General features: G+C 46.1%; 1 protein-coding gene across 6 annotated transcripts in view; it reads right to left on the reverse strand.

Annotated features, from left to right (window-relative positions):
* INTS9 (integrator complex subunit 9) overlaps nt 1-23,159 on the reverse strand; it is a 63,275-nt gene that overhangs the window by 12,279 nt on the left and 27,837 nt on the right. For all 6 annotated transcript variants that reach the window (XM_037526531.2, XM_054701086.1, XM_054701085.1 and 3 more), the window contains 6 exons: nt 19,756-19,816; nt 16,899-16,961; nt 13,667-13,806; nt 12,686-12,772; nt 2,646-2,766; nt 1,779-1,913 (listed from right to left, as the gene is read on the reverse strand). In XM_037526531.2, coding sequence (XP_037382428.1) covers nt 1,779-1,913; nt 2,646-2,766; nt 12,686-12,772; nt 13,667-13,806; nt 16,899-16,961; nt 19,756-19,816 — 607 coding nt within the window. The remainder of the gene's footprint in view (nt 1-1,778; nt 1,914-2,645; nt 2,767-12,685; nt 12,773-13,666; nt 13,807-16,898; nt 16,962-19,755; nt 19,817-23,159) is intronic.

The raw sequence follows: 23,159 nt of genomic DNA on the forward strand, positions 1-23,159 counted from the left end.
GTAGGTCAGGGACTGGCCTTTGCTGTGAAGCTCTAACTGCTGCGGTAGCGCGGAAGCTGCCATAAGCAGTCCACAGACAAGTGGGCGTCGATGCAGCCCCTCAAAACATTATTTATACAAACCCAGGCGGGGGAGATTTGGCCCACAGCCCGTGGTTTGCTGACCCCCATAGGGGACTAGCAAGTTTAAACCAAAACTTTCCTCACCCCTGCTAATTCCACAGAGAATCCAATTATCTGGGTAAAGGAAAATTTATTTTCTTTTTTTTTTTAGATATAACACTGATTGCCAACTAGAAATTAAAATTACGTAGGTATGTTGCTCATTACTTTCAAGACCTTATTTTCCCTTTAAATTTATGGGCCTTGCTGGGATAATTTACTGGAAATTACATCAATAGTACTGGAAAGGCTTTGATCTCAGCAGGGCAAATCGGAAGAGTTGGCAGCCAAGTAATCTTTGTCTTTTATGGAAGAATATATCAGGAATGATAGAAGCTGCCAATAAAAAATTTGATTCAATGAGGCAAATTAAGATGACATTGATGGGCTTTTGATTTCAATAAGCGGGAAGGGCCCAGAATTCTGCTAGCTACAGGAAAAAATAGCAGCTTGTCCCCTCTAGACTGGAGGTGAAACCTGATTACAAAGACGGCACGAACACCACGGCGGACAGGCAGCTCCCGGCAGCCTCCGCCTGGACTCCCGGCAGCCACTTTCCCCACATTAACACAGACCGGCGACTCCCCGAGTTAGGTCGCCATACACAGCCGCCCGCGGGCTACCTGCCTGCTCCTCCCTGCCCTCTGCCCCCTGGCAAACGTGGACCGGGATTTATGAAGTAAACGATAAATTCTTTGAAAACGCAAAAACTGGAATAAACACACCTTTAACAAACTTAACGGTGGTAGCTGCTCTCTACATATTAATATAAAATTTGGATTTCTCATCGCGGTCTCTGAACTCCTACCTGCCCCAGGCCCTGCTTGCTTGGGCGCCGTATCGCCGTGGCTTCAGGCCACGTGTCCCTGCAGCTCTGCCCGCGCAGCTTCCAGGGCTCATTCCTTCAGTCCCAGTTCCAATGCGTCTCCCCCAGAAGCTTCCCAATTTAATTTTTTCTCCTAATATATTCTGTCCAATTTAAACTAGTGTCTATCATAGTCTCCATCAGGCTGCTTAGTGGTCTTCCGTACGTGCGTCACGATCTAAAATCACCTCGCCCGTTGCTGTTTTCTGTACACATCTCGTCACACAGCAACGGGATGTGGGCGGGATGGGCGAGCACAGGCCTCTGTCTTCCCCCGTGCACAGCGCAGGGGCTTGGCCTGTGGGTCACCAGTGACTCCTGCTTGACACACAGCAGGTGCTCACTGTATCAGTCAGCAGTCACTGATAGACAAGCTGCCCCCTCTGCTCTGCAGCAGGCTGTGCTTTTCGGGAGTGGGGGGAACCAGGGGACCCAACCTTCCAGAGGGACTTGCAATCCTAGATGTGGGGACAGAGACAAGCTTCCTCTGGCGACGCGGGGAGAACGTGAAGTCCCAGTAGAGACTGCGTTGCGACACTGTAGCCGCAGCCTCAGACCGGCACTGCAGGGCGGGAGCCACCTTAAGGGCAGTCTCGGGTTAAGTGATCGCACCACAATAACGTAAATGTGAAAAAAAAAAAGTCTCTACAAACCCAAACTAGGGAGATTTAAAAGCGGGTGATGGCACTCTGGGGACGTTCTGATTTTGGGTTAAATGACCAAAAGCCGAATGGCCGAGAGTCCAGAATTACCTGGGGGTGCGTGGTGAGCAAGGAGGAACCAGAGACGTAGGACACTTTCTCATAATGGGACTGGATGGTCCAGTTGGAGCTCCCGAGGGCGTAGCCGGAGCTCAGAGGAGTCACCTGGACGGCACCGAAAAGCTCCTGGGAAGCACAGTGAGAACAAGTGAGTCTCGGCGACGCAGGCGCACCAGAAAGTTTGCAGCAAAAAGCGGAAATAGCCTCTGCTTGGAAACAGGAGTTACTGTAAAACACGCCAAAAGTTTATGGTGCAAAGGAAACGCTGGAGACCAGGAGGCCGGCGCAGGAAGCAGCCCACAATGTTTACGTTACGTTACCCCCGAGGGTCAGCCCGGCCGTGTGGCACCAGGCCTCAGGCCTTACTCGTTAAAATACGGGTCCAGGATACTACCAAATAGACCAGAAAGGCAGATCCTTAGACTTCCCTTCTTTACTAGTTCAGGCGTCAGATTCAGGCACAGGCACCGGGAGAGGAACCTGCGCATTGCCAGGTCAGAACTCAAAAGCTGTACTCGTCAAAATGCTTTATCTTTATCTCTTTTATGCTCTCGGATTTTTCTCACCTGTCCAAACCTGGAGTGCCCACTGATCTAGAGGGAAGAGGGTCAGAGGCCCTCTCCTCGCTGGCACCACGCTGGCCCGCCAAGTGCTAGCTCGTGATGGGCCTGTGGCGCGGGGTAAGGGAACGCTGCCAACATGGGGTGGGTGAGGACAGATGCTCGGTCTTTCACCTAGTACCAGGGCAGCTTCTGAGTGACTGGCTGGTGCAAGGAAGTTAACTACAGGATCCTTTCAAAGGCCAGCAGTAAGAACCAAAAACTCTCATAAGTTACTTAAAATCATAACAACACTCACAATTTTCTGCGAATATCCCACCAGCTGGATTTTACTGAGGGCGGAGTTCACCTCTTGCATAGTGTAGCATCTTCTCCAGGTAGCCACCTCCACGGCGTCCTTGAGGGGAGAGGGCAGCAGCCTGGAAGCGCACACACGTCAGCTCTTGTTAGAGGGCGTCCCTTCAAGAGCTGTGTCCGGCCTCCACGCGGCCCGAGCTACTGGCACAGAGCTGGTCTCGGGCTCCCTCAGAATCGCCTCTATTTCCGTGAGGGTTGCAGTGCTCGACCCGCTTTGATTCCTGACCCTAGTAACTGGCGCCTTCTCGTCTTTTCTTGGCCGGTTTAACTAAGGGTCTGTCAGTTTGTGGAATTTTTTTTTCAAAGAACCAACTTCTGGCTTAAGTCAGTTTTCTCTAATACTTTTCTAGTTTCTGTTTTCTTTAACTAGCACGTAGCTGAAGCTTGGTTTTGTTTACTTTGTAAAAGTGCACTCTGATAACCTCTGCCATTTCAGCGGGTTGTTTAAGCTATTCGCATTTAATGGCACTACAGATATGGTATAGCTGGATTATGTCTGCCTATTTAATATTGTTTTCTGGAAGTCTTTTTTTTTGTTGCTCTATTCACTTTACTACTTTTTTCCACTCCTCCCACCCCCGGCAGTTATTTCCTTAGGGTAGTTTTAGGGCTTATCTACATCTTGTACATTTGACTCACATTCTCTCCCTTGTTCATAAAAAATAAATGAAGTAGATTTACTCATAGGTCTGCAAAGCTACAGAGATAGACTAAACACAGTGAGGCTTGGCTTAAAAGAGGAAAACAGAACATGATTTGTGACTTTTTACATCAAAAGCATCCCTTAAAACAAACAAGGAAACAAAAATGTGTCATTAGAAAAACATTTACATTTGCTCTAACACTGTCCAGAGCAGGCCTGAAGAGTCTATCCCCTGAGAGTCACTCTACAATCTGAGTCAAAGAAGTTTTGGTAAATTGAATATGTGCAATAGCTCTGCTCTCTCTCTTGGAACACAATGAATAATGGTACAAGGTCTCTCTCTCTCTCACACACACACACACACACACACACACACGCACGCGACAAAAACAAGAGCATCTTAGAAATGGAAAGCACAAAGTCTTAGTGCAACTTTAAAGTTCATTTCAAGTAACCTACATTGTGAACCCACAAAAGCTCAACTTTAGAAACGATAGGTATGTCTGAAAGCCCGAGGTTGAGCTAGGTCTTAAAGAGGGTTAGTGGGAAAAAAACTGATTGAAAAATAGAAAAGCCCAGTTCTCCTCACCTATTCCTTATAGTTCAGCAATTGCCCACTCCGCTCTCAGGCATGACACCAGAAATTCTCTGTGGCAGGGAAAAACAGGAGTCTAGACAAGGGAAACCATGACAGTGGGAGGCAGCTTTCTGAAGCCAGTACTCTATGTACTGAGAGTAACGATTTTCTTCTCACACACTCCCTGAACACTAGCAGTGAGCCTCATCCCTCCAGGGTCGGAGAATGGAAGAACCTCTAAATATCTGATCAGCATCAAGGAAGAAAAATCAATGAGAAAGACATGTAACAAAATGATTCAACCAGATCACATTCTGGTAAAGTCCAGAATTCAAAGCCTACTCATGGCACAGACTTTCTAATCAGTTTTTTGTTATTCAGCACTTCACCAATGACTACAATTATCATACATTTAAGGAAAGTCTCTAAAACGAGAAAGGTGAAACAACTGGAGGGACCAGAGGAGAGGAAGTGAGAGGAGACGAGTTGGGCAGGCAGATGGAACTTTAAACAACTCTCATTAACTAACCTTAGAGAGAGAAATAAGATCGTGTTACCTAAGAGATGAGACTCCTGCTAAAAAGGGGCTCTTACAAATAGATACAACAGCACAGAGACAACAAAAATGTATTTACAGAATATACCCAATTTCAAAAGAAGCTAAAATCATTTAAAAAGGTTACATTAAAAAAAAACATAAAAAAGTTACATAAAAAAAACCACACAGCAAGTTGAAAAGCTTAAAAATGAGGTGCCAGAATCAATAATAAGAAATTTACAAAATATCTCAGAAATAAAGACTAAGCTAATAGAAACACAACAGTAGATAAACACAACAGATTATGTCATGAGAAAAGTATAGGAAGAGAAATTCCAAGCATTAAAAAGAAATCACAAGATAAAAATAATTTGAAAGAAAGTGGCAAACACTGAATACAGGCAAGGAGGGTGCAACACACAGATAACAGGAGTCCCCAATGGAAGTCCAAGTGAAGAAACAGAAATACTAAAAACCATAATTGCTAAAATACACTTGAAACTAGACACTGAAAGAACACAATGCAGAACTGAGAATACTGACCCCAAAAACTAACACATTCTGGGAAAACACTTAACCACAAAGAAAAGAGACAAATAAAGCCCTAGGCAAGAGCAAGTTACTTTCTAAGGGAAAAAAAATCAGATTATATTTCAGAATTTTTAATAGCAATGTTTTACTAGGAGAAAATAGAGTAATGTATTTATGTTGCTCAAAGAAAGAAAATGCAAGTCAAGGATTGCACACTAGCAAAATTGACTTTCAAGGTCACAGAGCACAGATAACAATTATTGACCTGCAAGGACTCAGGGAATATTGTTCTCATGATCTCATCTTAAGTTATCTTCTGAAGAATAAGTTTCAGACAACCAAAATGTCTTTGGAAACATCAATATATTGGCTGGTAGGTTATGAGCATAAAATGTACAGTTACTTATAAAAATAAGACCAAATGAAGGTTAAAAGAGAGAAAATAGTATATAACGGCTAGTGTATAATGTTCTCAAAATACTGATGTCGTAAAAACATACAAAGAAAAAACTGGAGGAAAATATATATGCTTTGTCCTTCAAAATGGTGTGATGACCAACGCAGCAACAGTGAGTATTGCTAACAACAAGAAAGGGAGCTTAAAAATTCCCCTTCCCACTCAAAGAATTTAGTTCCTTTCTTGGGGAAGTGGGTGACCCCATATTTAGGGCAGGGAACGTGGAAGCGCAGTCTTGAACACCCTGCTATACTAGCTAATCTGGAAACAGAGTCCACCTGGGTCAGACAGAAGGAACAGTGGAGGGCCTGGAGGGGCTTTTGCTGCCCAAAGACAGAAGATTCCAAGCTGCAAAAAGGATGATACCGCACTGGATGGAAATCAGTAATGTATGTTTCAGTGCAGACTGTGACCAGATTGGGTAGACGACTGGAGTTAGTGACAACTTTCCATTTTTTGGCCTGGGTGGTATTTATAAGGGTGACTGCTTTATAATAACTTATTTACTGTCTGTTAGTCTTGCTTATTTTTGGTATCCTTGTTTTACAATTAAAAACTTCTTTTAAAAAAAATAAAAAAACTTACACAAAATAAGAAATGATAACAGAAAGGAAAACCTCATGGAAACATGGTCAGATAAGGTTAAGCGAATTTCTTAAACAAAAGAAAAAATAAAAAGAGAAAAAAATTTAGTAACAATCCAGGAGGTTCAAAATATATGTATGCGTTCCAGAAAGAGAATAGAAATTCTTGATTTCTCTAGATAGGGGGTTAACAACCGTTTTCTATGAGGGGCCAGACATGCTTTCAGCTTCTCAGACCACGTCGAGGCTCTGTCACAACGCTTCTATGTGGCAGTGTAATGCCACTGACAAGGTATAAGTGAATATGGCTGCGTACCAATAAAACTTTACTTATAAAAATAGCAGGAGGCCAGAGCTGACCTACAAGGGAGGGGCCTGGCCACAGTTGCCACCCTCATTCTGGATTGACAGGGCCCACTAAGCACTCAGAACACAAATGGAAACTGTCTTTCAGCAAGACATGTCAGCATGAACTTAAGGCACAAAGAAGATTCTGAAAGATTCCACAGGGGACTAAACAGGATACAGATGAAGCTCTAGACTCAGAACAGCACTGGCTTTCCCCAGCATTTCTGAAGCTCGGTGGAAACACAGCAATGTCTTCAAGAGTCTATCTAACCTGGGTTTCTATCAGGGTGTGAGGGAATAACAAAGCCATCTTAGACGTGTAAGATCTCAGAAAATTTACTTCCCGTGCACTTTCTCAGGGTGAGTGGAGGATGTGCAAAATGAAGTTGTGAAAGGAAAATGGAGCTTCTAACAAAAGAAAGAGGTGAAGAAATCTCCAGGATAATGACTAGAAAATCCTAAGCTGGAAGCGATATACAGCCCAAGAGCAGCTGGAATCAGACGGGAGGGGGTTTATGGGGGGGGGGGGCAGGGACTGAGAGAGGATTTCTCAAGAAGATGAAACTGTCAGAACTTTTCTTGAGTCTGAATAAACTGATGAGAGTTTTCTACAAATGCCGGGTGGGGAGATAAATTAGTGATCCATAACGTATGCAAACAAGGTAGTCACTAACTCAGGGGAAAACAAAAAGTTGGACTAAAGAAGGAAAAATAATGCTAATAACGTTATAAAGTCAGTGAGTTGCATTTATCCAGTCATAATAATGTAAACACAGAATACTTAGCCAAAATAGCATTTACATCAAGTTGTTCCAATTCTCTTTACCTTTTATTTCTCCAGCAACAAAATATCAATAACCTTTCTCTTGAGCTTCCGCATAAACAGACACATGAAGATTTTATTTCACTCATCTGTTCTATGTATATTGAACTCCTTTAGTTTTTACAATATTTATTCAATAAATATTTACTCAGCCCTGACTGCAGCCACAGCATTTAAGTCCTGGCAGGGGTGTAATAGGCATAAGACAAAGGCCTCTGCTACAAGGAGCTTAAGCCTAGGAAAAATTTTACAAGAGTACAAGGTGATGAAAGAGACATCACAGCCATGAGTCACCTTGGCCTGTAGGCCTACTGCCTCCCAGAAGAACCTAAGTGACAGTAAAAAATGCAGACACACACACACTCACTCTCTCTCTCCCTCTAATGGCTCGCTATTACATTCAGGATAAAATCCAAGGCTCTTAGCATGACTTCTTGATAAGGCCCTTCTTTATCTCGATCTCCCCTCAGCCTCTATGAAAAAATTTCAACATCCTGTGGTACAACCGCTAACCTGGCTTCTTTTCTCTCCTTCCTGGTGCCACAGGCTGACTGTAGCCAAGCAGCACATGTCAATCATGCCACTGTGTCCTGCACCTGCCCACACCGCTCCCTCGTCTAGAAGGCTCTCTACTGGCCTCCTTCAGGCCCTGCTTCCTTTCCTAGCCTAGGTCTGGCCACTTAGCACCTAAATGTTGCTTGACAAGCTCCTTGAGTACAAGGGACTACATCTTAAACTCTCTGGGGGCATTTTTCTACTTATCATAATGCCAGGCACTTGGAAGTCAACAAGTCTGAAATTCTCTGAATTCCATAAATATGCCCATAAAAGACTTGTTTGCTAATATTTCCTCCCTTTTGAGCTCTTCAGTCACTTTGTCATTACTTCCTTCTGTCTTCTAAAATCCTGTCTAATGTAGCTTTCCCTCAAACTCTCCTCAGGCTTACTTGAGGCCTTAACTGGACGGAGGTATTTGGAGAACCATGCAAAGCTATTAGGATTATTGGCCGATTTAGGATAAGTTGGATAAGGAAACCCAGCGGGAACTAGCTGTTTTTTTCTGGCTTTCTAATTTATCAAAGTCAGGGTCTCAGAGTCTAAATGTTTCGTAAGTACTTTCTAAAAGATTTCATTGTTTTGTTTTGGTCTTATCACATCTGAGTGCTTAATAAACTTTCCCAGGGCTGGCCTCTGCCAGGGCTCTGCTGTCTCTCCTCCACCCCAGCAGGCAGTGCAGGGTTATGTGTTTCTGTTAAAGAGAAAACTTTTAAGTCCGTAGGGACCACTTGAAAGTTTATAAATAAAACACTGGCTAGGCTTTTGTTTGATGAATGAATGAATGAATGAATGAACATAATGAATGTAAGGGCATAAGACAAAGAACAGAAGTAGCAGAAGTGTGTTTTTCCTCTCATTCAGCAGTGTGCTTACACACACATGGGGGGTGTGGGGGTGCGTGCGTGCATGGGGGAGGGGGTATGAGTTGAAAATAGAGCCTCAAAATCAGCACTTTTCATTATGAACCTGAAACCAGTTGTAATCCTTGATTTTTGTTTTAGCTCAATTTATCTCTAAAATGGACTAAGGCAATGTCTTAAGCCACCAAAGCATCAGAGAAGGAATTCTCATGGGCAGCTAAATTCTCTTTGCTTTAATTCTAGGCTCACCAGAAAAACACTTAGAATTTGATCTCTTAAGTGGACCTGCTGATCAGAACAGAGTGTCTCAGACAGATGAACTACTCTAGTTCTGGAGCTAGGCTGATGTCTAATATCAAGTAATTAAAGGGGATTTTTGTTTGTCAGTCAATTCCCCAGAAGCTTGGTTAGTACGAATCAGTCCCTCAGAGGCTAATCAACCCTGAGCAAAATGAAATGATGAAGTTTCTGGAATCGCCAAGCTGGAGTAATAAGCAGTGATGCTTCCACCAGAGGACGGCCACTCTGGGGCTGCTTCAGGAGCCTCTCCCTCTGACATCTTTAAAAGCTGTGATACAAGTGAACTCAGAGAGCAAGTAATTCAATTCTCATATTTACAGGGAAGGAGATTGAGTCTCAGAGTCTGAATGGTCGTGCAGCAGCGGGATTAGAGAGCTGCCTCCTTCCTGCTCTTTCCACCTGCTTCCATCAGAAAAGGCCAGCGTGAAGACAAATGCAGCGAGGGAGGTAGTGGGCACTGGTTACCGAAAGGGGTTATGTGGGCCAAGTGGGATGGTTAGAAAAAGCAAAGGACGCTGGTGTCTCCTGAGCACCTACTACGTGCCCAGCAATGTTTTAAGGACTTGACTCATGTTACTCATTCAGTTCTCATAACATCCCTTGGAAGTTGCTAATGTCATTTCTAATTTGTAAACGAGGAAACAGCCTACAAGAAATACGCTGCTGCAGCTACTAAGAAGTGGATCTGAAATTCCAACACCAATCTCTTTGACCTCCAAGCTTGCAGCTTTAATTTTCTCCTTCCTATATAATGAGACCTATATATTCCTCTACAAATAGCCAAGGTGTGCCAGGGCAGAGAACTTCAACTACAATATGTTTTTTTTTCTAGTTTGCCTTCTATATGGTATGGAGTCACCTTTTAAGCTGAGCACTAAAAACTGCCATAACAGCCAATGAATAACTCCTTAATGCTTGTGAGAGGATTATGACAATATCCTGCATAATTTAGCCTTAATTATAATTGTAGATTTCTAGCAGTAGACAGAAAATGCTAGCTGTCTGTAAAAAATACTAGAGGCTGGGTTAGTTTCTGGAGTGGGATATTTTGCTTTTTCCCATTAACAATCTGAATTTTGAAGTGAGTATGGAAAAGTCGGACTCAAAAAATTATATTACAAGAGTCTCCTTTTCTTACCCTTCAAAATCTCTTTTTCAGAAAAGTAAACTGCAATGTGAAAATGAGGAGGAAGGACGGCTAACCTCCCCTAAATAAATCTCAAGGAGCCATGTCAACGGAGGCCGGGAGCCAGACAGCTGCCAGAGCAGGAGCCACTGTTTTTAGGGTCTACGCGCTGACACTAAATCAAACGCTACCTCAAACTACCTTCAAGTGATTTAAGGGAATTTGTCAGATTCCTGTGACCAACGAGTTTGAAGGATTTTAATTCACTGTGTCCTGGAGGCTGGTGCTCTCTTTGGTAAATCAAGCTACTAAGGTATCTTGCATTCGCTTTAGGCTCTTCACTAAGAGTGTGGCTGTATAAAGGTAAAGTCAAAAATTAGAGACTTAAGCTGCAAAAACTCAGAGGTGTTTTGCTTGGATCATTCAAGGTTTTATTTTAATGCATGAGCCAACATTTTAAAAAAGATTTTTAAAAATCACATTTAAAACACCCAGATTTTGAGATTCTCTTTAAGGAAAAAAAAAAAAAAAAAAGGGAAGCTTTGGCAGCTCCTGTTCCCATATGGTCACAATCTGTGGAAGCTCCAAGTCGGCCGCCCCTCTGGGGGGTGGTCACCTGCCCAGCTCTCCACCTTGCTCCTGTACTAACTCTCCCCATTTCCACAGGCATCTGAGTAGGTGGCTCCTACTTCACAAGAACTGGATCAGAACGCACGAGTTAAAGAATGAAAAAGAGAATGAAAAGCTGAAGAGAATACACAGCTGCATCACTTGGGGGATGTCAACATATCTAGGATGCAAGAAACAGTGTCTGCTAACAAGCCCCAGCATGCTGGGAACCAGACATCAACTGGCTTAGGACAAGGAAATTCAAAAGCGACATCAATTCTTCAGCATATGTTGTTCAAAAGAAACATTTTTAATATTCTGGCCCAGGTTAAATTCTAGGTGAATGGTCCCTAAAAACTTCTACTGCTTCTAATACTGACACTGAATTTATTCTAGAGAAAAAGAGGACCCAGCTTCTTGGTTTGTCTCTGAAACATCTCAGCAAATTCTTTCCGAGTTATCAGACTCTTTTCTACCAAGGGTGGTATTTTCTACCAAGCATGGTTTATATCACGTCACGTTCACAGTGAAAACAAAATACTTGACCAGAATCAGAAATACCCTCAAGAAAAGTGGTCTCTCCAGTGGCACAAGTTATTCCCTGCCCCTTCCACGCGCGCTGGCAACAGTTTCTTTTGCCCACCAGGGGGCGAGCTAGCAAATTCCAGGTTTTAGTTCAATGCAAGACCCTTGTAAAAGGGAGATTCCTCAGCACCCTGCCAAGTAGCTTTCTGCCCCCCCCACCCCCCAGCTCTCAGCTCCTGCAAGTTCCATTCACCCTTCTCACAATCTACAAGGGCAGTTTTTTGTGAGGCAGTTATCTTGTATTTTACAAAAATGGGCGGCAAAGGGAAACTGCCAAGGACTCTGTCCAAGGTCACCGAAGACAAGGCCAAATGAGGACTTGGGACTTCCTAAGACTTGGCCTAGGGCTTGGAGTCAGGAAACAGTGACCTTAGGACATCATTTCTGGTGTGCCAAAATTATTTGCAGCAGAATATAAAAGGGTGTACATTTAAAAGGAGGAAGCACCGGCAGCCAAGGCGTCCACGGTCCACAGGGGAAGAAAACAAGGTCCCAGGTCTCTGAGGAGGGAGACTAGAGGAGTCCAATGTGAGAGGAGAACAGGGCACGGGAAGTGGCACTGCACAGGCAGGAGGGGCTGAGAATGGGAACGCAACCTGTGGGGGTGGGGGTGCTGTGTCTCAGGTCAGGGGACAGAGGAAGACTCAGATGTAAGTGCGCCTAGAACACGTTTCCTGGCATGAAGCTCTCCTGACACCATATCCCCAAACTTAGGGAACAGACATAAAAGAGCCACAGAACACAGGAACACATGTGCAGTTAGATGTACTTCCTCCCCTTCACGTGAGAGGGACAGAGGGGGGCCAGCACAGTGGCTGAGGGGCGGACTCTGGTACCTGAGCGGCCTGACCTCCTGGGCTGAACCCGGACCCGCTGCCCACCAGGCAGGTGGCCTGCCGTAAGTTACTCAACCGCCCATGCCGTTTCCTCCCCGCGAGCTGGTAAGCTTAGGGGTCAGGTGAACGAACACTGTTCCCTGAATACACTACATTATGCTACTGGGCCTGAACCCCACTTCTTGATCTTTTCTATTGGAAAAGTCATTTTCTCCTCGGAGACCCACCCTAACTGTCACCTCCCAAGGAAAGTCCTCCTCAGCTGTAAGTTCAGTTCCCGGGGGCCAGGCCTGGATGAAGCATCTTTTCTAACACCTGCCGTGCAAGACTCACTCACCTGGAGCCTACCTGTCTCATTTTCTATGAAGACCTGTGCACCTCAGAGAGAGCCAAGGGTTGGACAAGGTTCTGAAACTCGAGGACCCAGGGCAGTGCCTTGCTCACAGCAAAAGCCTCTCAAGAAGGGTGGGCTGAATCAAGCCTCACCCTTTCATGTAGCCCAGGAGAGAGAATCTTTGCTCTAACAGTATAAATATCACAGCATGAAATAAGCAAACAGCTTTGCAAGGCCCGGCACAGTGGTGGGAGAGCCGGGCCAGCGCTCACCGCTGAATGTCCTTGTTTTTCCACAGGGAGGCTGACTGGGCCTTTGGCACTCTCTCAATGAAGCTCACCAGCTCCTCCATGAGAAGCCTGAGTTGAAAGAGAAAACATGAGGAACTGTCAGAAAAGAAGCAGAGAAGTCCTCCCATCACGCCATTACCCGAGCCGCAAGGAAAGAGCTTGTCTGCTCCCGCTCCTTCCGCGACAAGCCTGGGCATCCATTCCCTGGCCCCGTCAGTCTGGTGCCTCGTGGTCTCCCCTTTCCCCGGGCACTGACCATAGCCTGGAGAGGGCACTGCTGCGCTGTGGGCAACCGGCCTGGCACAGAGAGTCCAGGCTTCATTTTTGGGGTGCCCTCTGGCCAGAGGCTGCACAGGACCCCGCTGCATCCACAGCACCTCCCCCACCCTGCGCTTTGGCGCCGACGGCTTTACTTTAGGAATACAGCACCCGTCGGTGTTTGTTAGTATACGTCCGCGTGGTTTTTTATTCTGGGTGGTTTTCTTCACCTAATTTGTTTGTCACTGAGTGTTGCTACGGTTCCTAGAAGCCACCATGGTCACAGGAAGGCGTGGCAGGGCCCCACTCCCCTGCCCCGCTGCCACTGTGCCGCCACAGGGCCCGACTCCGAGGGCAACGTGGTCACTTCCCTCGTGCCCCTGACAGCGGGGATGCTTTCCCTGGAGGCTGCCTGCCTGGGGCACCTTGCTTTAAACATCGCCCCCCCACCCCCCACCCCAGTTAGCTCACCGCACCAGGGCGGCGCCCATGAGCGCTGCCTTCCAGTTTTCGAATGGAGATGGCATAAAGCCATCTCCACAGCCCCCTACCTGGCTGGTCAGTGAGAGCTGCCGCCTGTGCCCACCCTTGGGTCAGCAGCTCAGAGGAAAGGCCAGCCACGTCCGGCCTGGACTTTGGTGGGCACTCACCCCTGAGGCAGGCGCTCTCCAGCACCTTCCAGCGGACGCACCGCGGCCGGCTCACCTGCCAATCTGCACGGTGGGCTCCGTGGCATAGACGGTGCCGCTGAAGCCCGTGTGCTCCGTGATGTAGGGCAGTGCCGTCATGCAGTGGTAATTAGAGATGAGGATGACGTCCACCGTGGACAGGTCAATGAGCTCGGTCTGAGGAGGAAGGGCAGCAGCATGCATCTGTGCTTGGGCACACGGGCAATGAGGTGTGGGGATGGGGGGGGCCCTTTCGCTGCACAGGACCAGGGGCTGCACCTCCCAGTTTCTCTGTAGATTTCCTAATGCCAAGGCAAGTGGCAGGACAGGGAGGCCGACCAGGGAACGCAGCTGGGCCACACAGCACTAGGATGTTACTAGCTTCGAACCTAGTTCCGAGTCAGCTACAGGGGACAAATGCCACCAGATAACACGGAGCAGAGGCAGTATCCACTTACGTGGGGGACAGGGCTGGGACGTCCCACAGCTGGGGACCCCTGGGGCCACGGGGCAGGGCACAAAGACCAGCTCTGAAGGGGCAAGTGCCAGGCAGCTTGGACACGAGCTGTGCATGAGCGGGACCCAGAGCCAAAGGGAACGGAGTGGGAGTCCCAAGAGGCAGGTACCTGCTCCGTCTGCCCTCAGCTCAGCTCTCACTCTCCCCCTGGACTCTGCTATTAAGGTCACGGGAAAAGGGAGCAGGCAGGTTGGCAGGCAGGGAAAATGCCACCCATGTTTAGTGAATTTTGTGCAAACCCCTTCAGAAGATGGGGATATTTTCCCGTTAGACGCCCTGTCCTCCCTAGCACTGAAGCAGCGTCTCCCGCAGCAGCACCCGAGTGTCATGGCCTTCACTGGCCGTGGAGCCCTGAGAGACTCAGGCCTGGACCCCGGGCACTGTGGTCGGAGGGCAGACTGGCCAGCAGCACCGGCCAGCAGCACCGGCTGAAGCCAGTTTAGCCACATCATTTCCACCACTGAGCTCACCCGGAAACGGCCTGGCGGGCAGGGGGCCGAGGAGGTGTTTTGGGCAGGAAAATGGGTGCGTGAGCTAACGTGCCTCTCAGAGAAGCAACAAAGATGTCAGTGCCGCCGCTGCAAGGGAGAGAGACACTGCGCCCTTCGGGCCCTGGGTCTTTTCTGGTCGAATGACTTTACATATAAAGCAAGGTAATTCAATAAAGTCGCCAAGGCATCTCCAGCTCCCGAGAACAGCATGTAGATTAGAGGCCAGCAGCGCTCGCTGTGCGCGTGATGACAGCCCTGTGAATAAAACGCCAGCGACAGCAGTGTCCACTTCACCCCCACACACGTGTCTTCGTCCTGAAGGATCCTGTCAGTCCTGCCGCTCCACTCCCCACTGCCTCGCTGGAACCACCCCAAAAGCAAATAAGGAAACCAAGACAGCGCGGAGGCCCAGGCCCAGGTGGTGACAAGGGAAGGCCAGCTGAAGCGACAATAAAGCTCAGGAGCATCACCACCTCCCCTAGAGCCGATGGAAACTGGGAAGAATATTTCAAATTTTGCTTTTACGTATACAAAGTGGCCCACAGAGTCTAGAAAGGTGAGAAATCTGATGCGGACAATTAGAAGGGAAAAAAAGCGGTATACACTTTGTCAAATGAGTGCCTCTATAAACATCTTCCCTCTGAGAAATGACCAAGCCACACGTATATGTTCACTTACATGCTCCCTTGATGAAATCCAACAAAGAGTCTTTTCACCTTAAAACTGTGGGATGCAAACACTTGGGTTTGACAGCCTGTTGAGCTGGGTCAAAAATCCACTGATCTACTGGGTGCTTGCTCACCGCGCGTGCAGGCCTTGCACACGGTCTACAGTTTAGACTTTGGGGGTACAAAGAGATTCCAGGTAGTTGCCCCAGATTCTGAAGGCCACGAGGACTGGGGCTCAGTGGGCCTGGCTCAGCCAGCAGCCGCTGTGCAGGAAGCCCTCTTCCAGCTCCACGCTGTGTGGCCCTCAGACTGCGCTGCCTCCACCTTACACACTCACTGAGAATGACTGGTCTGAAACCACAACTTTTGGCACATTACAAGTCAGAAAAGCTTCTACGGCTCTAGGACCCTAAACTGCTCACTATTCCTCTAGCTCTGCAGAAGGTGAAGCGTGAAATGGTCCGAGTCCCTCAGGGCAAGTTGGCAAGTCGTGGGACAGCAGCGTAAACAGCACGCCGGCCACACACAGAGGAGGCAGCAGTTAGTGCTGCAGGCGGTGAAATGAAATACAGACCGCGGCTGGGGTCTCGAACAGATGGGGACCAGCCCCACCAACACCTAAGCGACAAAGGACGACGGTCATTTCAGCAGCAGTGTGGACAGCTCAGGAGTCTTGGGGATCTACCTTCACTCTGATGCGCACCACTTTATCTTGAACTTTCTGTTCGGATACCACTTTCCGATAGCACGTCTCTCTTTCTCTGCTGCCCTCAAAGAGCACAGGCACATAGTTCAGAGAGAGAAGAAAAGCGTATCTAAGGGAACTGAAGAAAGCATAGAAATGCAGAGAGGGCAAACAGGGGAGCAGCATCCCCAGGGTCTTTCTCTCTTTGGCACTGAGCAGCAGAAGCATGTCCTACGAGCTCTGTGACACACAGGCCACCGGAAGCAGCAGGGGGGCTTCCCGCCGACTTCCCGGGAGCCCTGACCTGCCGTGGGCACCCTTACACTTCACCATTTGCTGAGAATTCCGTCTAGGCCCTGGGGGTGGGGGTGGGGGCAGCCGAGGAGGACCTCCCACAGGACTAATGGAAACTGACCTTCACTTCCTTTAAAACAATGACTCTGGTCCCAAACTCTGACAAGTCTCACTGTGAAAATAACATGTAAGTGGCAGACAACCAAGACTAGGTTCAGAATTTGTGAGTTTCCAGCTACATTCAATATACTTGAGGTCAGTTGGAATCTCCACAGCACTGGCCAAGTAGCAGCAGCCGCAGTGAGCCACTGTGAGCAAGACCAGGATCAGTCCAGTTAACTCGAGACATGGGTGAGGACGGCAGCACCCAGCCTCCAACTCTGCCCCCTACAAGGGCCCTGGGGGTTACAGGCGGAACAAGGAAGAGGAAGGAGAGTGACTTCGCCGACGATGAAAAGCTCCTAAAGGCTCCCCCTTAGCTGTCTACCAAGGCGCCTGAACAGATTCACTTCAATTTGAAAACAGGAAGCGAAGCCCCTAAGTATTTCTCGACTTCATCTGGAGAGATGACACGATATGTTCTCTTTCCACAGTAAGATTCTCTTTTCTCTTACCTCTGGTAAGCAGAATTCAGGCACGGAATCCACAAACACATGACCCGAGCACTCCTTTAGTTCCTTAAAGAAACAAGAAGGGAAAACTCGAGGATGAGCTAGCCGATGGATACAGCACCAGGGACATTTCATTCCCAAACCCAACTTTCCATGAAGGCGCAGCCCGCTAGAGGTGCAAGGAAGCCGGGCCGGCGCTGAGGGCTCGCTGGCTGTCTAGGTTCAGAAGGCGATGCCTTCTTCGGGTCAAAGGCTCGGTGGGTGTGCGACTCAGGACTGGGCGGCAGGTGTGACGCCGTCCACGGAAGCCACGCACGGATGCGTGCTGCTCCTGAGCTCGTGATCCGACGGTTCCACCTCAACGCCGGCAGCCCACACAGCCACGTCACCATTGTGGGAACCTGATGGGGAAGCTTCCTGGGCCCCATCTTAGCCCTAAGACATCTGACCAGTAGATCAGGAGCTCTGGGGCTGGGGTCCAGAACCTGTATTTAAAGTACGTTAGCACAAAAAACCAGTACAGATCTCCAGTGTGCGTTCCCTCGCAAATGGACCTGAGGAAAGGGTGAGCCCGGACTTGCACAGGAGGAGCTGGAAAAGCACCAGGACGAGGGCAAGTGATAAAGGGCAGGAAGGTGGCTGGTCACGGCCGTGGTACTGACCACGTGGCACGGAGGGCAATGGGAATGATCGTGGTATGAAGGTAGAGCCTAGCGTCCCTCCCCAGGAGCACGGGAGCTGGGGTGCTTATGCCTTCTGTGCAGCTCCAGGCAAAGCTCTCAGGCAGAGCCACACAGGCACTGGCAGCTGGAATTCTGGAGTCGCTGGCTTCCCTCGTGGTGCTTGAAACTGAAACATGGAGGCCTTGTCACTCCATCAGGGCTAAAGCGATCTGTGACCTCACACAACCAGTAAAAATTAGAACTGGGTTGACAGACATTCCAGAAAAGAAAAAGTTACATAATTTTAATCAATCTCTGTCTCTATCTCTGTACCCCCTGCCCCCCTCTGTATTGCTGTGTTTGAGCTGAATGGTTTCGCTCTCAATCTTCATCTGACAGTAGGGTAAGCACTATCAGTTATTTTCCTTTTGCATTTCACAAGTCTCACAGCAGAACCTCGTTGAGGCTCCTGTCCTGATATGAACACCATTTAACCAGTGAAAGGCTGAGCCAAGAAGAGACTGGAAACAGTTCTTAATTACCACGGACCTGCCAGCTAAGAACAAATGAGCAATTATGTTTAATGGGAGAAGGCTCCCAGCTCCCTGAGGAGGAGCTTTAAAATGATTAAAGACAAATCATGGAAGTCTCAGAGCTCTGCCTGGTCCAGGATGGGCTGTGTCATCTCTGCTCCCACAATGCTACACCTCAGGCTAGTCTCCTCCCCTGACAGAGCTGCCCGTCCTTGCCGGCCTGGAGAAGCCTACTGCCATTCTGAGCACTGGCAATGCCACTGTACTTTCTCTACCACTCCCTGCTAATGAGGTGCTCCCACGTACACATATCACTCACGACGCGCTGGGGAGGGGAGGCTGCGGAGCTTCTCAGGGGATAATGATTTACAGGCAGCAGGACAGTTCAGCTGAAATCAGGTGCACAGGCTCGTGAATGTCACACAATTCATGGGTAGCTAGGAGGGAAATCTGGCTTCCTATTATGCACTTGGCTTGACTTGAGGTTGGGATGCAGTTACAGGAATTAATTCCGTGAAAAGAGCAGCACTTCCATAACAATATTTGTTACAAGGAAATGCTTTATTCAGATGAATCATTTTAAGGGTCTTTAAACTTAAGCCCGTTTCAATCGTAAAACCGCAGGGGAAGCGTGAATTAGAGATTGAAAGGTGGCCTGAAAGAGCTTTACTGTTTTTAACCTTCCTTTACCTGTTTTTTTTTTCCCCAGTACAAAATTTGACTAGTTTATAGTTTTAACATTTTTGTACCTTTGGTCTCTCATTTTTAAGTTAACTGCCTAATACTGATCTGAGGAAGGATTTACTGTGACAATAATCTAATGTCAAAAATGTAATGGCCTTGGGGAAAAAAAAAAAAAGGAATTGAAGTCATTTGCTTTGGGTTGATGATTCAAGTCCTGTAAGACCCCAGGCCCAGGGCTCGCCAGTCACAACCAATGAGATTGTGCATCCAGGCTCCCAGGAAAGGCTGGAACAGAACCACAGAGTCTAGAAGGCCCTCCACTCAAATTTACCTGTGAAATGCATCACCTTCCTGAATCTAAACAGCCAATGATTCCCTCAGTAACCACTCAGCTCCTCCACACCCAGTAACACCATCCCCCCAAACTCAACGCCCACTGGGGCTGTTCCCCACAGGGCAGTCGGAGTGACCAAATCAGAGGAGGGCCTCGTGGGCTCCTGTCACCCAGAGAATCACCCACCTCTTTTTACAAAAGCCCTACTTGACAGAAACAGCTTAAATTTCACATACCTGAGGAAGTTATAAGTAAGGAAAAAAAAAAAAGTTTCACTCCTTCCTGTCAACCTCAAAGTGAAACGAGCTGGATGGAATTCTCTAATAAGCATCGCCTTTCTAAGTCTCACTGCAAGTCTAAAAATAATAGTTTTCTTTCTGTGGTGATAAAAAGTATTTGCAGCAGAAGTTCTCAGATTTTTACACATGAACAAAATGAGTCTGCATGTGAACAATGAGAGTCTCTAACAGAATCTGAGAAACAATAACCAGCAAGTACTGAAGATCCCACATAAATCTAGGGCTTTCCAGGGAGTGCTCAGAGAGCAGGGGGGAATATGTGACCCCATTAGTCACCGGCCCCTGAGGGGGCTCTGGTGTGACAAGATGGCTTCTGCTAGGTGTCCACGTGCTGCAGTCAATTGTTACCTTGTCCAGAAAAGCGTTTCCATCCTTCAGGGACCAGCCAGGAAGGTTCGACAGCCTGGGACTGCAAAACAAAAGATTAAATCATCCTAAATAGATTATAATCCTCAGTGATTTCATGGTGACTGTACTGTCTCCACAAAGTTAAAATCAGTTGGAAATTACTGGCAGCAACGCTCACCCAAAATAGTAATCGGAGAGATGAAAATAAGCATGCTGGATCAGGCTTCGGAACTATGTGGCAAAGGGATAATTAAAAATCCAAGTAGTTAGCACTAAATTAGGAAATTAAAAGAATGCTATGCAGAATAATAAAGAGAAAAAAAGGAAGCGGAGACACCAGAGCCTGTGAGAGCTCTCCCACCCTGCCTTAGTCTTCACGGGGCCTGTGACGACAATAAGCTTGAGGGGAAGATCGAATGCACTAAGATCTTCACGTTGTGGCTGAGGAGACTCAGAGAGGTGAGGGCGCTGACGAGAAGCTGCCTACCAGCCAGAATGCGCGGCCAGGAGAAGCCCCAGAATCCAGCTCACGTTCCAGAGCCGCTGCTCCTTGGTGGGTTAGGCACACGCCACTTGCGGCTTTCTTGTGTACGTTACATTTAAAAAGCCTGAACTCAGAAATCATTTACTTCTAATAGTTTCCGAGTTAACCGTGTGCTAGTAGTTGATCAGAAGAATGATACTGGAGACTGAAAATGCAAATAATTTGGAGGAAAAAAAGCTGTCAAGAAGAAAAACTTAAAAATCAAGGTGATGTGTGAAGAAAAGCATACCAGGCACACAAGCTGGAGAGCAAAAGGGTTTTAGCATTTCACCACAAAGAGAGTCTGGCAAGTGAAAATTAAGGATAAAGTAAGGATGTGGGAGTAAAAGAATCTATAATCAGATAACAAATTGATACATAGTCCCTCATTCTCAGCCAGACAATTTTCAAATCTTTATTCCAATTATTAATCTAAGGAACGGAATTTAAATATGGAGAAAACTAATTAGGAGTATCTATTTTTGATATCCCTCTGGGGTGATTACACAGGAGAAATGCAATCAATTTAACTATTCAACTGGGAGTTTTTGTTTGTGTGTTTGTTATAGAGTCATATGATGCAGAATATTACATTTCTTTTGAAATTACTATAGAATTTCCTTCATTCTTTTGCATTGACTTATTGAGTCTTTGATAAAGTCCTTTTAAATTTGCAGATCATTAAAAAATTCAAGCATTATTAGGCTCAAAAGAACAGAAAGGAAGGTTTGAATAAAGTTTATGTAAATCAAGGAGTGGGCTAGCCTGCTTTAATTTCACCATTAAAGGAAAATAGAACCTTAGGAATAATGCTGTTGAAGCTTATTTAGAAAGCTTATTTGGAAAGATGTCAATAATATCTAATTTCAATGAAAATGTTTTGTTAGTATATATAATATGATCTAACATCAAACACTCTGTACCCAAATAGTAAACGATTATTCATGTGTGGATGGCTTTTATTTTCTGCTTTATAAAATGTATTCTTGGATTTTTCTAAAATATGAATACAGCATTTGAAATCATAAATTATTGAAAGGAAAAACGATTTTATCCATTTTGACCTTGTAATTAGGTGACAGTTGCAAAAGTCAAATAGAAACAAATATGTGAATATTTGTCTTCCAGGGTTAACTTTCAATTTTGACACAATTCCAAACCGTCAGAAAAGTTGCAGAATGTCCCATGTGCCCTTTGCCTAGATTGCTGACACGTTGCCTCTATTAGTCAAAAAGTCAGAATTTGGGATTTCACACTTGAGAACGAAAATGAAGACTAGTAGAATCAAATCTGGTTGGTATAAATTATACCTGATAATTTTTTTTTTTTTACCCTGGGAGTCTTTTGTTCTAGTCTCTCAGAAAAATACTATCATTAGCTGTTTAATTTCCATCCCATTTCATAGTCACAAGTCTTCACTTATAAACTTCTTACTTCTTGAAAAATATATTTACTATCAGATCAGATTAAAAACAACTAACTGTTCCAATAGAAGTTTAATGACAAGACAATGTGATGCTGTTCTCATTTCATGCACACTAACACTCTGAAAGGTCAGAAATATCCACACTTCCCTTCACAAAGAGAACTGGAACAGAGGACGTGCTGTCCCCATCAGACACACAAGTCAGCCTTCAAACACAGATGACTGACTTGGTTAGTCGTCCTCAACAAATGATCAGAAATGCTACACTGCTAATCAGAAAATAATTTTTTAAAAAGTAAACTTTTCAGGTGATGTGGTTTGGATTCTTGATAAACACTCTTTATACTACATAAAAGTCAGCAATGAAACACCTAGCTATTTTGGAGCTGAGAAACTGCTGGTAGTTTGCCTGAATGCTACAAGGAGAACATGTCCATGTTTTAACAACGAAAGATTAAGCCACAGAAACGAGTCACTGAATGGCAGGGGATGCTAACTGAGAGATGGAGATACGCGGTCAGAGTTCCTGTGAGTTAATGGCCAAACCAAAGAGCTAAACTTCAAGCTACTGAAGGAATGAGGACTCCTTACCTCGCTCTTAATGATTACAAAACTCTACTGTGTACATTTTTAAAACAAGGACATAGAAATCTCATTTGAATGAGTGTGTGTGTGTGTGTATGTGTGTGTGTGTTCCTCTTCTGGATAACAACTGTGGATGATAAATATAATTTCTAAATTCTGGGTGTGATTATAACTGAACTGACTTATCAGCTTTGCATGAAATGTAACCTGGAATTATCTCTGATTTTGTCCCTATTACCTTACTATAATCTCTTATCCTAGAAAAAAATTCAATGGTTGATTTTTAATTATGCTTTTTCTAGACAGTTCATGGGGTTATCATCATGAATCAGCATTGCACACTGATTTAGGACAACTTAGAACAAACCCAGGACAACACGCAGGTACTAGTAATCATTCCATGGACGGCGTTGTCTTCCAGCAAACTAGAGCTTGCTGTCTCTGGCGCATCAGTACATACCTTTGAACAAGTGGCAGAGGAAGGAAATTAGAGGGTGACGATACATTAGATGGTTTACCCCATCTGCTGTGATTTTGAGCTCATTAATCTACTTTAGATAACTTTTCTGTCTTTCTTCTTGCATGTTGGTATCACTTTTTGCTACTGGAAGTATATTTGTGACTAACAGTTACCGAGTTCTCCTATACTTTTCTGCTTCTAAGTAACAGCAAACTGGGAAACCAATTTCCTAGACTAGGTCTTAGCAAAAGTACACAGTGTTAATCACAGGCTTGGGGGAGGCAGGCTACATACGTGATCTGAGGGTATCTCCAGTTGAGCAGGATGAAAGTAATGCACAGAGACCTATCAAAAGGGGTGTCAGACTCTGATGACAACTCCCACAAAGGCAGTTGAATGTTTCTAAAATT

The sequence above is a fragment of the Talpa occidentalis genome, unplaced genomic scaffold (assembly GCF_014898055.3).
Source record: "Talpa occidentalis isolate TD23 unplaced genomic scaffold, MPIMG_talOcc4v2.1 talOcc4.4, whole genome shotgun sequence".
Taxonomy (NCBI): domain Eukaryota; kingdom Metazoa; phylum Chordata; class Mammalia; order Eulipotyphla; family Talpidae; genus Talpa; species Talpa occidentalis.